General features: G+C 41.2%; 1 protein-coding gene across 2 annotated transcripts in view; it reads right to left on the reverse strand.

Annotated features, from left to right (window-relative positions):
- Positions 1-11814, reverse strand: part of cers6 (ceramide synthase 6) — a 282104-nt gene extending 270290 nt beyond the window's left edge. For both annotated transcript variants that reach the window (XM_059966394.1, XM_059966393.1), the window contains exon 1: positions 11444-11814. In XM_059966394.1, coding sequence (XP_059822377.1) covers positions 11444-11613 — 170 coding nt within the window. In that variant the 5' untranslated portion in view covers positions 11614-11814. The remainder of the gene's footprint in view (positions 1-11443) is intronic.
- Positions 11815-15895: the final 4081 nt, after the last annotated feature.

Here is a 15895-nt window from a genome sequence, read left to right on the forward strand (position 1 = left end):
TCCATTTCCAATTTACAATACCTGTGTCACAATGTACACTGACAACATCAAAACCCAAGTGCTGAGAAAAGTAGAGACAGTGACCAACATTCATTCATACGAATTCCAACAGAACAAAGGTGGCTTGGCTGAGTGACTTCGCGATGTGCAACAGTCTCAATACCTGGACCCCGCCATTAGTGCTAATGTAGCATTCATTTAAATTATACTCAGACATCCATGAGTATATCAAAATAAACTTAAGCTTATGCAGACAGCACCAGGATACCGCATTACAAAGAGCGAGTCACTTGGGAAAAGACATGGCATGCTAAACATCTAAGGACTCCTGTAAAACAACAATTAACCAATTCAGATAATTTAAAAACCTCAAAGCATAATGCTCTCTGGCGCCCCCCAAAGGCCTGAAGAGCTCATTACAACTTGATTCTTGTCATAACACCTATAAACTGTATTGGTTTCGAAGAGAAGCAAGAGTCTTTTCCAGAAATTAAAGAAAAACATAGTCTGGAAAACCACTATAATTAAAAAAAAATTATATACAAATCCCAGGTAGCAAACAGAGTCAACATTTTGCAAAGACAGAATAAATGAAGTTCTGTCTTTATCACATGTGGTGTTTTCATGATTTTTAGTAGCATTTGTGAGATTATATTTCAATCTTTTATTGTTTTGTCTACGAGAATTGCAAATCAGTGATCTAGATACTTTGCTGAGATCTTAGGATGGAATACCTTTCCTTACTACTATCTCAGCTATAGAACTCTACAGGTCACAGTGTATATACATAATTCAGCACCACTTTGAAGTTTAATAAAGGAATATCTCAGACTAGAGGCAAGAAAACTTGAGTACATGATATTGTAAATTAGAAAGCAAAAATGTTCTGAAGCAACAGAGAAATGGACAGTCAATGTTTTAAGCTGAGACCTTTCATCAGGACTGGAGAGAAAGTGGAAAGAAGCCAGAATAAAGGGTGGGAAGAGGATGAAGAGCAAAAGTTGGGAGATGATAGGTGGATCTGGGTGGGGGGGGGAGGTTCGTGAGAATGGGAGAATGAAAAAGTGGAGTGATGTGAAAAGCCGAGAGGTGAGAGGGGAAGTGAAGAAGTATGAGAGGAGGGAAAAATGGAGTGATGTGAAAAGCTGGGAAGTGATAGGTGGAAGAGGCTAAGGACTGAAGAAGCAACCTGTTAGGAGAGGAGAGTAGACTTTAGCGTAAAGGGAAGTAGATACGGAGCCAGCAGAAGGAAACTGTAGGTAATGCACAGGTCATGAAGATTGGGGAGGCAAAAGAAAAGGGGTAAAAGGACCAGAGGGAAAGGAAAAACAAAGACAGCCTGGGGAACAGAGGAGAGAAGTTAGACAAATTGTTCTTTAATCTTGAGTTTAACTTTCAGAGTGCTTAGCATTAAAACAAAATAGAAATGAGTAATAGAAGTGACAACTGAAACAAATCTGCACTTTCTGTTTGAAAATTAATTGCAGGATCACTACTTTTAGATTGACAATAAATCACGGTTTATTTACTATATTTTGGAAATATCATTTCATGACTTTGATCATTTAGCATTAAGCCAAATGCTTTTGATGCCAGAACAAATTAAAGCATGTTTTGATTTAGTTTGTTAAAGGGCGAAAGTTTAAAGGGATGTCCAGGGTCAATTCTTTGTTAAAACACAGAGTGATAGGTGCTTGGATTATGCAGAGTGGAGTACTCATGGAAGAGGATATGACAGTGGCATTCAAGGGGAATACAAGGGTGCCTCTCCCTTCTCAGTTGTTTGCATAGATTTGGGATGACAGGGCAGATGTCAGAAATTTGTGTAGGAGAACATTTTGCATCTCGTGACCACAATGCCATTAGCTTCAAAGTAAACATGCATAAAGGTAGGTCTGATTTGCAGATTGAAATTCTAAATCAGAGAAAGCCCAATTTTGATGGTATCAGAAGTAATCTGGTAAGTGTGGATTGGGGCAGGCTGTTTTCAAGCAAGGGTGTACTTGGTAAGTGGGAGGTCTTCAAAAGTAAATTTTAGAGAGTACAAAACTTGTATAAGCCTGTTAGAATAAAAGGTAATGATAACAAGTGTAGGGAACCTTGGTTTTCAAGAAATATTGAGCCCCCGGTTAAGAGAAAAAAAAAGGCAAGTGTGTAGTGTGTACGGACAGGTAGAAACAATTGAGGTGCTGGTTGATTATAAGAAATGAAAGAAATCAGGATCGCTAAAAGAAGGCATGAAGTTGTTCTAGCAGACAAGGTGAAGGAGAATCCTAAGGGACAAAATTGGAACATTGGAAGATCAGAGTGGTAATTCACGTCTGAAACCAAAACAGATGGCATAGATCTTAAATAATGTTGTTACAGCTGTACTTACTCAGGAGATGGACACAGAGTCTATAGAAGGAAGACAAAGCAGCATCAACTTCATGGACACTGTACCGATTACAGAGGAGGAGGTGTTTGCTACCCTGAGGCAGACCAGGGTGGATAAATCCCCAGGGCCTGACAAGGTGTTCCCTGGAACCCCATGGGAGACAAATGCTGAAATTGCCAGGGCCCTAGCAGAGATAGTTAAATCATTCTTAGCGAAAGGAGAGGTATCAGAGGGTTGGAGGAGAGCCATTGTTGTTCCACTGTTTTAAAAAGGATCTAAACATAAACCAGGAAATTATAAGCCAATGAGTCCGACATCAGTTGCGTGAAAGTTATTGGAAGGTATTCTAAGGGAGCGAATATAAACGTATTTGGATAGACATGGACTGATTAAGGATACATGGCTTTGTGCACGGTAGGTCATGTCTAACCAATCGTATGCAGTTTTTTGAAGAAGTTACTAAGAAAGTGGATGAAGACAAGTCAGTCCTCTGAAAGATACATGGGCTTTAGCAAGGTATTTGACAAGGTCCCACATAGGAGGTTGGTCAAGAAGCTTCAGTTGCTAAAATTCGAGGTAGTAAATTGGATTAGACATTGGCTTTGTGGAAGAAGTTGTATACTACAGGAATGGGTGCTGAGCCCTTTGTGGTTTAGCATTTATATCAATGATCTGGATGATAATGCGGTTAACTAGATCAGCAAATTTGCCAACGACTACAAGTCTGGGGGTGTAGTGGACAGTGAGGAAAGTGATCATGGCTTGCAGAGGGATCTACATCAGCTGGAAAAAAAGGGCTGAAAATGGCTGATGGAATTTAATGCAACAAGTGGAAGGCTTCGCATTTCGGTAGGACCAGCCAGGTTAGGTCTTACACAGTGAACAGTCAGGCACTGAGGAGTGTGGTAGAACAAAGGGATCTGGGAATACAGGTCCATAATACATTGAAAGTGACATCACAGGTAGACAGCATTGCAAAGAAACCTTTGGCCTTCATAAATCAATGTATTCAGTACAGGAGATAGGGTGTATGTTGAAGTTGCACAAGATGTTGATGAGGCCTGATTTGGAATATTGTGTGCAGTCTTGGTCAGGTAAACAAGGTTGAAAGAGTCAGAGAAAGTTTACAAGGATGTTGCCAGGTTAGTACTCTATTTCTTAGAATGTAGAAGATTGAAAGGAGATTTGATAGAGATATACAGAATTATGAGGAGTATAGATGGGATTAATGGAAGCAGGCTTTTTCCACTGAGGTTGGGTGAGAATACTATCAGAGGTTGTGGGTTAAGTGTGAAAGGAGAAAATTTTAAGGGGAACAGAAGGGGAAACATCTTCACTCAGAGGGTCATGAGTGTGGAATGAGCTGCCAGTGCAAGTACACACAAGCTCAATTCCAAAGTTTAAGAGATGTTTGGAGAGGTGCATGGATGGTAGGGATATGGAGGGCTATGGTCCTTATGCAGGTTGATGGGAGTAGGTAGTTTAAATGGTTTCTACCTGGACAAGATGGGCCAAAGGGCCCGTTTCTGTGCTGTACTCAAAGGACTCTATATCACCAAAAATAGAGAAACTTCTGTAGATGCACAGAGCTCCTACTTGGTTGCATCACAGCCTGGTATGGATACACCAACACCCAAGAATGGAAAAGGCTATAGAAAGTGGTGGGTATAGCCCAGCCCATTAAAGTAGAGCCCTCCACACCATTGAATACATTTACATGGAGCACTGCCACAAGAAAGCACTAACCATCAAAGTCCCACACCATCCTGGCCTTGCCATCTCCTCACTACTTTGCCTTTTCTCCTTGGAACAACAGGGGATGAGAAGTGACCTGGCTGAGGTGTAGAAGATGATGACAGGCATTGATTGTGTGGATAGTCGGAAGCTTTCTCCCAGGGCTGAAGTGACTAACACGAGAGGGCACAGTTTTAAGGTGCTTGGCATTAGGTACAGAGGAGAAGTCAGGGGTAAGTTTTTAAAAAAAATGCAGAAAGTGATGAGTGCGTGGAATGGGCTGCCAGTGACAGTGATGGAGGTGGGTACAGCATGATCTTTTAAGAGACTCCTGGATAGCTACATGGAGCTTAGATAAATAGAGGGCTATGGGTAACCCAAGGTAATTCCTAAAGCAAGTACATGTTTGGCACAACATTGTGGGCCGAAAGGCCTGTATTGGGTTTTCAGATTTTCTATGTTTCTATGTTTACTACCATGAAGCAGGATGTACCATATGTCCCACATCAGCAGGCTCAGGAACAGTATTACCCTAGAACCATCAGGCTCCTGAATTGCATGGATATCTCCATTCGCCACTACTCTGAACTGATTCTATAACCAACGGGCACACGTTCAAGTTCCCTTTACAACTCCTGTTCATAGTATTATTTTTATTCACTTGGTTCATAATGCATTGACGTCTGTCAGTCTTTACTACTTTATTTATGGTTTTTTGTAAATTCGATTGCATTTCTCTTTTCCTGATAACTGCCTGCAAGAAAATGAAACTCAAGGTAGTATGTAGTAACATTTACAAAATTTGATAATAAATTTTACTTTGAACTGAAGCAGGCAGACGGGATTAATTTAATTTTCCGTCATGTTCAGCAGAGAACGTATGGGCTGAGGGCCTGTTCCTGTGATGAACTGCTCTTTGTTCAATGTTTGCATGGAAGTGCAAGAATGCAGATCCAACGCACTAATTGCTAGATACCATGAAGTTCCAAACAGATGTTGAAGGCTTCAGTAAATAATTTTCATCATACTGTAGATACATATTTCCCCTTTTCTCCACTGCACACCAAGACCAGGCAAACAAGGATATCTACGTTATACACCTACAGTACTGTGCAAAAGTCTTAGGCACATATTTGGTGCCCAAGACTTTTAAACAGTACTGTGTTCATCAACATGGAGCAGACAGCAAGTTTGTAAATCAGGCAGGAGAAAAAGGTATTGGGAATGGTGAGAGGGGAACCCTGTGGGAGGGGTGTGGGACCGGTGGCTGAGGTGGGGCCAGTGTGGGTGCAGACACACCCAGACTTGAGACACCAGGCAAGGTCTTTTGATTACAAATTACTGGTTTATTGATCATTACAGAATGTCTCTCTGGTGCTTCCCACTCCCTTCCCATTTTCCCAACCATGATTCCTCTCTCCCTGCCCCTTCCCACTCTCAGTCCACAATAGAGACCCATATCAGAATCAGGTTTATCATCACTCACGTATGCCATGAAATTTGTTTTTTTTTTGTGTGGTTGCAGTACAGTGCACTACATAAAATTACTGCAGTATTTTGCAAAAGCCTTAGACACCCTAGCTATATGCCTATGACTTTTGTACAGTACTGTATATAAATGAGTAATTAAATACTTCCAAGTGGACCACCTACAAAATAGTTATATATTACCCAATTCAGAGGGTTCATAAACACCCTTCTGAATAGCATACCTTCACCAGTTTATATTACTGTTGGAAAATAATCATAGATTTCAGGTTTTCATTGACTAACTTAAGAATTAGTATTGCTGATGATTGGATAAAAAAAATACTTCAAACAATTAAGCATCCTTGCACTGTCCTAGCATGGAATTAATATCATTGGTGCCAGAACACCAGGATGAAACTGCCAGTAGAAATACAAGTCTCTTTTATTGTTATTTTGACCATAACTGCTGGTACAGTACATAGTAAAAATGAGACAGCGTTTTTCAGGACCATGGTGTTACATGACACAGTACAAAAAACTAGACTGAGCTACGTGAAACAACACAGAGAAAGCTACATTAGACTACAGACCTACACTGGACTGCATAAAGTGCACAAAAACTGCAGGCATTACAATAAATAATAAACAGGACAATGGGGCAATACTCACTCCTTTCTAATATGACTGAATATCAACATTAGAAAATGAATTAGATTCTACCACTAAACATATCTTTATTTCCCCTCTCCCCCTTAGCCACTTTCCGCAGGGATCGTTCCCTCAGTGATTCCCTTGTCCATTCATCCCTCCACACTAAACTCCCTCCCAGCACCTATCCCTGCAAGTGCTACACCTGCCCATTCACCTCCTGCCTCCCCTCTTTTCAGAGCCACAAACAATCCTTCCAAGTGGGCAAACACTTCACCTTCAACTCTGGTGGGGTCATCTATTGTGTCCAGTGATCCTGATGCGGCCTCCTCTACACTGGTCGACCCGTCGCTAATGGGGGGGGGGGGGCACTTCATCAAGCAGCTCCACTCCATCCGCCAAAAGCAGACCTTCCTGGTGGCCAAACATTTTAATTCTGATTCCCTTTCACATGACATATTGGTACATGGCCTCCTCTTGTGCCAAAATGACACCACCCTCAGGGTGGAGGAGGAACACCTTATATTCCTCCAACCTGACGGCATGAATATTGATTTATCCTTTTGGTAAAAATGTTTTCCCTACCCCTCCCGTCTTCCTCTATCTGTTCCCCACTCTGGCCTCTTATTTCTCCTCACCTGTCTATCAACTGCCCCTGGGTCCCTTCCTCCTTCCCTTTCCCCTGTGATCTCCTGTCAGATTCCTTCTTCTCCAGCCCTTCACCTTTCTTACCCACCTGACTTCACCTATCACCCTCTAGCTAGTCTCCTTCCCCTCCCCCCCCACCTTTTTATTCTGGCATCTTCCCCTTCTTTTCCAGTCCTGAAGAAGGGTCTCGGCCCAAAACATCAAACATTTATTCATTTCCACAGATGCTGCCTGACCTGCCGAGTTCCTCCAGCATTTTGTTTGCACTGTATTAGAAAATGAAGGTATCTGAGTGTGATGATTTAAATCCTAAGGCTTTAAAGTGTATAAGAATCAAAGCATTATTAGAAATTAATTCTAAATCCTCAAATTGGTGTGATTAACAGACTTATTTTCTAAACCAAAAGAATTACCATGCAATTATTTTACTTGTATGATACAAGAGTAAACAGGAAATGGATATTATTTCTTAACAAAAGTTCTTCTTCCAATATAGAATTGCTTTATAGATTTTGCAAAACAAAACTTCACTAGCTGAAAGCTGTATGGTAATTATTATAATGGTCACTGAATTACAGGAAGGGTATTAATAAGGTTGAAAGAGTGCAGAGAAGGTTTACAAGGATGTTGCTGGGACGTGAGAAACTGAGTTATAGAGAAAGGTTGAACAGGTTAGGACTTTATTCCCTAGAGCATGGGAGAATGAGGGGTTATTTGATAGAGGTGTATAAAATTATGATGGGTATAGATAGAGTGAATGCAAGCAGGCTTTTTCCACTGAGGCTAGGGGCGAAAAAAACAAGAGGACATGGGTTAACGGTGAAGGGGGAAAAGTTTAAAGGGAAAATTGAGGGGGGGGGCTTCTTCACGCAGAGAGTGGGGAATAAGCTGCCAGATGAAGTGGTGAATGTGGGCTCACTTTTGACATTTAAGAAAAACTTAGACAGGTACATGGATGAGAGAGGTTTGGAGGGATATGGCCCAGGTGCAGGTCAATGGGACTAGGCAGAAAAATGGTTTGGCCAAGAAGGGCCAAAAGGCCTGTTCCTGGGCTGTAATGTTCTATGGTTCTATAATCTTATCTAATTGACGAGAAACAAAGACCTCATTATTAAATTCAAACATGATTTACTTTTGGTAGTTCGAGTGGTGGGGTGGACAATCTTTTTTAAATATAAATTGATTTGTTTTCTATTTGTCCAATTCACCATCCTTTCTTAGCCCCACTGATATCTGCTATAGTCCTTTCCATTGCTTACTGGTTCTTGATATTTGTAGTATCTGCAAAGATTAAAGTTTGATTTCATTTTTTACTGTTTACTGCTATTTATAGTAATTTTCTGATATTCAGAAACTTTCTTTGTTTTTGGAAAGCATTTTCATTTTACTGAACTTTTTTTTTACATGTGCCTAGGACTTTTGCACAGTACTGTACCATTGATATTCTTATACCACCCTCTTCAAGATATTTAGAAATTTACTATAAACAGCAGTAAACAGTAAAAAACTAAATCAAATCAATATTTGGTGTGGTCACCCTTTAAAATTGCAACAATTGTCTTAGGTACTCTGTATATTTATTTTGTAAGTAAATTGGCAGGTAGTTTGTTCCAAGCACCTTGAAGAATTTGCCACAGCTCCTCTGCAGACTCTGGCTGTCTCGCTTGTTTCTGTCTCTCCAGGTAATCACAGACAGCTTGATGATGTTGAGATGAGGACTCTGTGGAGGCTATGCTATCTGAAACCATATATCAAATCCAGGATGTCTCTGACAGTCATAGACCTGTATCTGCAGGTCTTTGAAGAGGGCTGAGTATATGACAAGGCTGTTAAGCTTATGGGATGCTTGGTTTTGCAAGTTGGATATTGAGTGCAAAAAAAATTTATGCCAATTGTTTATAATTTTTAATTCATCTTCAGGAAGACTATGCATAATACGGGGCATCATGCTTTGGAAAATGTCAGAGCCCTCAAGAGGGGTCAAAAGAATGGCACTAGGAATAAAGGGGCTAATTAGGTGAAGAGACTGGAAGCTGAGAAGGTTAAGGACATAATGGCAATGTTGATAATCTTCAGGAGTTTTGATAAAGCAAGTACAGAGAATCTGTTCGCCTGAATGCAAAATAACTAATTAAAAACAGGATTTATTTCCACGGAGGGCAATTAAAATCTGTAAAACATTACCTGTGTTCTGGAAGTATAATCCATAAGAGCTTTCAAAAGTTAATTGATACCATACTCGAAAAAACAAAATAATCTGGGGTGTGCGAATAAATGGGGAAGCTGTCTTCAATGAAAGGCATAGACAAAGGGCCATTCCTGTGGAGCAAATTTCTGATGGTGGACCTGCATTTCAGTCACTCGCCGTTCATCCTTGACTGCTTTCCCTCCATCCCCAGCAAAACCTTAACACATTTCTCAAATACTTCACATTTTCTGCAGTCAGAGAGCAGAGGAGATCTTCTATGGCAGGGGCTCCCAACCTTCTTTATGCCATCGGACTACAAGGTATTGGAGCAGAATTGGGGCATTTAGTCCATTGAGTCTACTCCACCATTTCAACATGGCTGATCCATTTTCCCTCTCAGCCTCCTCTCCATGTCCTTTCATGCCTTGACTAATCACTAATCTATCATCCTCTGCCTTAAGTCTCCCCATTAACGGCGTCCATAGCTGCCTGTGGCAATGAATTCCACAGATTCACCACTCTCTGGCCAAAATAATTCGTCCTTATCTCCATTCTAAGAGAACGCACCTCTATTTTGAGGCTGTATCCTCCGGTCTTTGACTCCCCCACCATAGGAAACATCCTCTCCACATCCAGTTTATTGAGGCCTTTCAACATTCAATAGGTTTCAATGAGGTCCCCCCACATTCTACCGAATTCCAGTGAGTATAGGCTGAGCTACCAAACACTCCTCATTTCACAAGCCTTTCAATCTTGGAATCATTTTCATGAAGTTCCTTTGAACCTTCTCCAATGTTAGCACATCTTTTAGACAAGGAGCCCCCAGAGGTTGGAACCCTGTTCTGAGGTAAATATCAATGCTAATACATAGAACTCCAAGGAACCAGCTTCCTTGCTGACTATATTACTGCTAAACACATTGATGCTTCCTGATTACTCAGACTAAATAAATCATGGTGGCAGGGGGTGCTTCATTCCTAAGTACAGCAGACTGCGCAAGGTATTTAAACATACATGCCATAATGGAATGCAACATTTGCATTAATTTGCTGTGATGTCTAAATTAAAAATTCCAAACTCTTTATAATTCACTTATTAGAATTTAAGGTAACTTGTCTTAATATGAAAAACAAAGATCTCTTTTTATGCAAAATCCAGTCAGCTCCGGACCCCCATCACCCAGGACATGTCCTCCTCTCATTGCTACCATCAGGAAGGAGGTACAGGAGCCTGAAGGCACAAACACAATAATTCAGAAACAGCTTTCTCCCCTCTGCCATCCGACAGTGAGCCCATGGACACTATCTCACTACTTTTTAATTCGTATTTTTGTTCTACTTATTTAACTATTTCATACATACTTATGGTAATTCCGTTTTTTTTTCTATTAGTATGTATTCCTTTGTACTGCTGCCGCAAAGTTAACAAATTTCACGACATACGCCGGTGATATTAAACCTGACTCAGATTCTGATATGTTTGCTGGACACAATTGAACTGTTAACACCCCTTCTCTGCAGTGCTGCTGTTTTAACAAGTTTGACAATTGACCAACCGAAACATGAATGAGGAACATAACATCATTAACCAAGAAACTCTGTACCACCGAAGTGGGATTCAACCAGACGGGAGGGATCACTTTCAAATTGCAGCGGCGCTTAAACTGATAGCCGCAGATTGTTCTATCAAGCCGGACTTCAACTCGCGCTGCCAATATCGAAGGCATCTCTTTGTTCAAATCATTACGACTAAAACAGGCGGGACTGAGCCCAGGTTACAAACCCACACCATCTTCGAACGGAAAGAGAGCCACGGGACTCTTCCACCTGCCTCAGCAGCCCTACTTCCTCAATGGAGAGCTGACAGCGCTTCCCCAAATCCACAGAACAAAGCTGATCTCACTCCTGGCGTCCGCTGAGCCCGAATGAGACGCGTAAATTTCATGGTTTCGCCTTTTTTTTTTAAAAAAAAAGAAATTTTAAAACCAAAACACTACACACACCGCATAATCTCCGCTGGAGATGACAGGGCGTGCTTTCCTTCCCTGCACTGAAAGTAAATCTTAAGCCGCCGGCTGTAAACTGCCCGCTTCCGAGATTCGGCAGGCGACTGGGAGCAGCCTGCTCCATCTATCAAAGAATTACTTAATGGCACATGAGACGTACGGCAAGTTTGCCGGGGCTTGCCTGCACCCTTGCCACCGTCGGCTGTCGGAAGAGGCACATTTCAGTCTGAACACCGCACCGCAAAGCCTGAACGCTACACAATGGTGATTTCACATGTAATATTCATTGAACTTTCCTAGTTTCATCACATTATAACACTTGGCCTACCACAGTAGTCTCATGAGCAAGATAATGCGAGAGTGAATTGCCTACCTTTCGAAAATCAGCCGAACCATAAAGATGCAGAAGGCCAGAGGAAATGCCAGGTACAAGTCCTCTGCCTGCGGAAAAGTGGCTTCGTCCGTATTTTTCAGATCTGCCCAGGTTACGTTGTGGGGCAGCCAGAACCTCTCGTTCCAGAACCAAGCGAGAATCCCTGCCATCTTCAGCGGCCGGTGCCCGTGGCGAGCGGCGACTGCACCCAGTTCGTGGTTCCAGCTACTGAGCGCCCGCACTCGGTCTGAATAGCTCGCTTCACCAAGCGGCCGATAGATTCCCTCCTCGCTTTTCTTTTTGTCCTCCCCCCCTCCCTCTCTCTCTCTCACGCACACACACTCACAGTGTCGCCTACCTCCAATGGGAAGTGTCACCCACCATCCACTCGAGACCAAGTGATTGGCTACCACAACTGTCGCACACACGGCAAGGGAAAGTGTACCTAGGGCCAGAGTCAGCCCTGACAGATCATTGAACGATATCACCATGCACGTGTGTTAAACACACACAATGTGACCTTTTCTTTCGCCACCTGCAGAAACGACGGCAATTAAGAAGAGAAAATATGCTGAATAAAGCACAATCGTTTCTTCCAATCCAGAGATGTTACCGTAACAACAATCGTAGAAATATCTGTAATAATATCTGTAACAGCTGAACATTTGAGAAAGTAATTACAATAATCCAACTGGATAACATGATGTAATTACAGATTCTGATTTTTTTTTTGTAAGGTGTTTTTAGCTTTGCTGTTTCTGGTTTATTATTCCTAAGTAAATATTTTCCGGTACAGTATTATATAGTATTTTGGTCGTATTGAGTTAGTTAATGCCGGATTATTTCAGCATTGATTCTTCATATGCACAATTGTGCCCACCGTTGAGCAAATCTACTCGGAGAGTCATTGCAGGAAGGCGGCACCCATCATCAGGGACCCCCACCACCCAGACATGCTCCCTTCTCGCTGCTGCCAACAGGAGCCTCAGGAACAGTTGTAACCAGTCAACCTTCAGGCTCCTGGACCAGTGGGAATAACTTCACTCGCCCCATCACTGAATTGTTCCCACAACCCATGGACTCACTTTCAAAGGCTCTCATCTCATGTTCTCGATATTTATTACTTATTCACTTATTACTATTTTCTTTTACTTTTGCATGTGCACAAATTGTTACCTTTTGCACATTGGTTGTTTGTCCGCCCTGTTGGTGCAGTCTTTCATGATTCAATTGGATTTACTCAGTATGCCCACAAGAAAATGAATCTCAGATGATGACATATATGAACCAATAATAAATTTACTTTGAACTTTGAACAATATATTTGATTTATAGCATGCCATGTATCTATAGACCAGATGTTACCGTTGTTTTCTTTAGTATGAGATGCTTTATCACTTTAACCTATTTTATTCATGGATAAGTTTAACTCTGAAGAAAATAAAACTTTTACTCCAATAGCATCTTTCACAACCTCAGGACATCTTGAAACATTTTATGTAATTTTGAAGTGTAAGCACTTTTATAAAGTATTTATAAAATTTATGACATTTATGCAACAATATTGAACAATATTGCATAAACGTTACCTTAGCTATCCAGCTTCACAGCAAAACTCACTCAGGTGTAATACCCTAACTGTCCCTGCACAACATCCATTAAATGATCTTTCCTGCTCTCCTTGTTCTGTTGATAATTACTGAGTCTGTTCACAAGTTCACATTTATTTAAGTTTGATTATTGATGATTGTGCATGGAAGAGTACAGCACAGGAACAGGCCATTCGGCCCACAATGCTGTGCCAAACCATCTAAAAAACAAATCAAAAACACCCAAGCACTAATCCCTTCTACCGACACAATGCACCTATCCCTCCATCTTCCTTACATCCATATGCCTATCCAAATTTCTCTTTAGGATCTTCCTTAACACTGTTCATGATTTTCAAAGCCAAAGATCAAAGTAAAATGTATTGTAAAATGCATACATGTCACCACATATAACCCCAAGATTATTTTTCCTGTGGGAATACTTAGCAAATCTGTAGAACAGTAACTGTAAACAGGATCAATGAAAGATCAGGATTATAGAAGACAACAAACTGTGCAAATGCAAGTAATCACAATAAGTAACAAGAACATGAAAAAACAAGATAAAGAGTCCTTAAAGTGAGATCATTGGTTGTGGGACCATCTCAATAGATATGTGTAGTTATCCTCTTTTATTGAAAAGCCTGATGCTTCAGGGTAGTGACTGTTCTTGAAGCTGTTGGTGCAAGTCCTGAGGCTCTTGTACCTTCTACCTGATGGCCGTGAGAAAAGAGTGTGGCCTAGATGGTGAGGATCTTTGGTGATTGATGCTGTTTCTCTAGATGTGCTCAATGGTTGGGAGGGCTTTACCTGTAATGTACTTGGCTGAATTCATTACCCTTTTTAGTATTTTCCACTCAAAGTTATTGTAATTCCCATACCAGGCCATAGTGCAGCCATTCAATACACTTTCTGCTACACATTTGTAGATGGTTCTCAGGATTTTTTATGATGTTTTTTAAATCTCCGCAGACTCCTAAGGAAGTAGAGGTGCTGTCAAGATTTCTTTGCAAATATAGTTTATACGATGGGTCCAGTACAGTTCCTTGGAGAGAGTGACACCCAGGAATTTAAAGTTACTGACCCTCTCTACCTCTGGCCAATGGGTCTCTGGTTTCCCTCTTCTGAAGTCTACAATCGGTCTTGCTGACATTGAGTGAGAGGTTGTCGTATGACACCACTCAGACAAATTTTCAATCCTGTATGCTGATTCATCACCACCTTTGATACGGCCCCCAACAGTGGTGTCGTCAGTGAGCTTGAACATGGTATCGGAGCTGTACTTAGCCACACAGTCATAGGTGTAAGGCAAGTAGAGCAGGGCATAGTGCACCTGTACTGATCGAGATTGTAGGGGAAATGTTTTTGCAAATCCTAACTGACTGCCCTTAACTGCATACTGTCTCCTTACATTTGCCTTACTGGGGTGCAACACCTCACATTTATCTGGGTTAACATGTGACCGTTCTGCTAATTGTTGATTGTTCATGGCTGTTTGCACTATTGTCTTGGAAATTGTTGGTTGCTGTAGTGTTCTCTGTTACGGTATTGTCCTGTGTTTCATGCTTGGCACCAAACTATAAACAATTCCAATATGTTTCATATACCGGCAATAAAGTGATTCTCATTCTAATATATGCCACTATATGCCACCCTGAGTTTCATTTTCTTGCAGGCAATATAAATATAAATAATATAAATGAATGAAGATAATGCAAATGGCTTTTAACAAGTTGAATTCCCAGCAATGTAATTTGATTAGTGAGGAAGTAATTCTCAACTTTAGAAATGCAAATTCTGTGATTCCTGGAAAATAGAAAAAGAAACAGAACTGGTGACAGGCCCAGCTAACCTGTTTTAGTCAGGGTGAAGATCAAAAGTCATCAGAACACCATAGAGATATCTGGGATTGCTTGGTAGCACAATGCCTTACGGTATTACAGTACCAATGACCTGGGTTCAATTCCCGCCTCTGCCTGTAAGGAGTTTGTACGTTCTCCCCATGACCACTCCGGTTTCCTCACACATTTCACAGCTCACAGGTTAATCAATCATTGTAAATTGTCCATGATTATGCTAGGAATGCTAACATAAAATGTTTTCCCACAGTTTTTTGATTAAATTTCATTTGCCATTTTTCTCCACAGTTAGCCAGACTGTGTCATCCAGCAATAAAGCTTTCATTCTCACTGCCAACCACACTTACCATATTGTTGTATCATAAGACCATAAGACATAGGAGCGGAATTAGGCCATTCAGCCCATTGAGTCTACTCTGCCATTTTATCATGGCTAATCCATTTCCCACTCAACCACATTCTCCTGCCTTTTTCCCGTAACCTTTCATGCCCTGACTGATCAAGAACCTACCAATCTCCACCTTAAATACACTCAATGACTTTAGCTCCCCAGCCACATGTGATTTTCCATCCTCTGGCTAGAGAATTCCTTCCTCATTTCTGTTCCATCCCTTCTGGTCTTAGACTACCCCACCAAAGGGAACATGCTCTCCACAGCAACTCTATCTAGGCCTTTCAACATTTGCTAGGTTTCAGTGAAATCTCCCTTATGCTAACATTGCATTTGCCTTCCTCACCACTGACTCAACCTGCAAATTAACCTTTATGGAATCCTAAATGATGATTCCCAAGACCCTTTGAACCTTGAATATTCTATGCTTTTATTTCTTCCATCAAAGTGCAGGCCATACACTTCCAGAAACTGTTTTCCATTTGCCACTTCTTTGCCCACTCTCCTAATCCATTTAGGTCCTTCTGTAGCGTCCTTGCTTCCTCAACACTACATATCCCTCCATCCATCTTCATATAATTTGCAAACTTGGCACAGATCCATCAATTCTATC

This window comes from Hypanus sabinus, chromosome 4 (genome assembly GCF_030144855.1).
Source record: "Hypanus sabinus isolate sHypSab1 chromosome 4, sHypSab1.hap1, whole genome shotgun sequence".
Taxonomy (NCBI): Eukaryota; Metazoa; Chordata; class Chondrichthyes; order Myliobatiformes; family Dasyatidae; genus Hypanus; species Hypanus sabinus.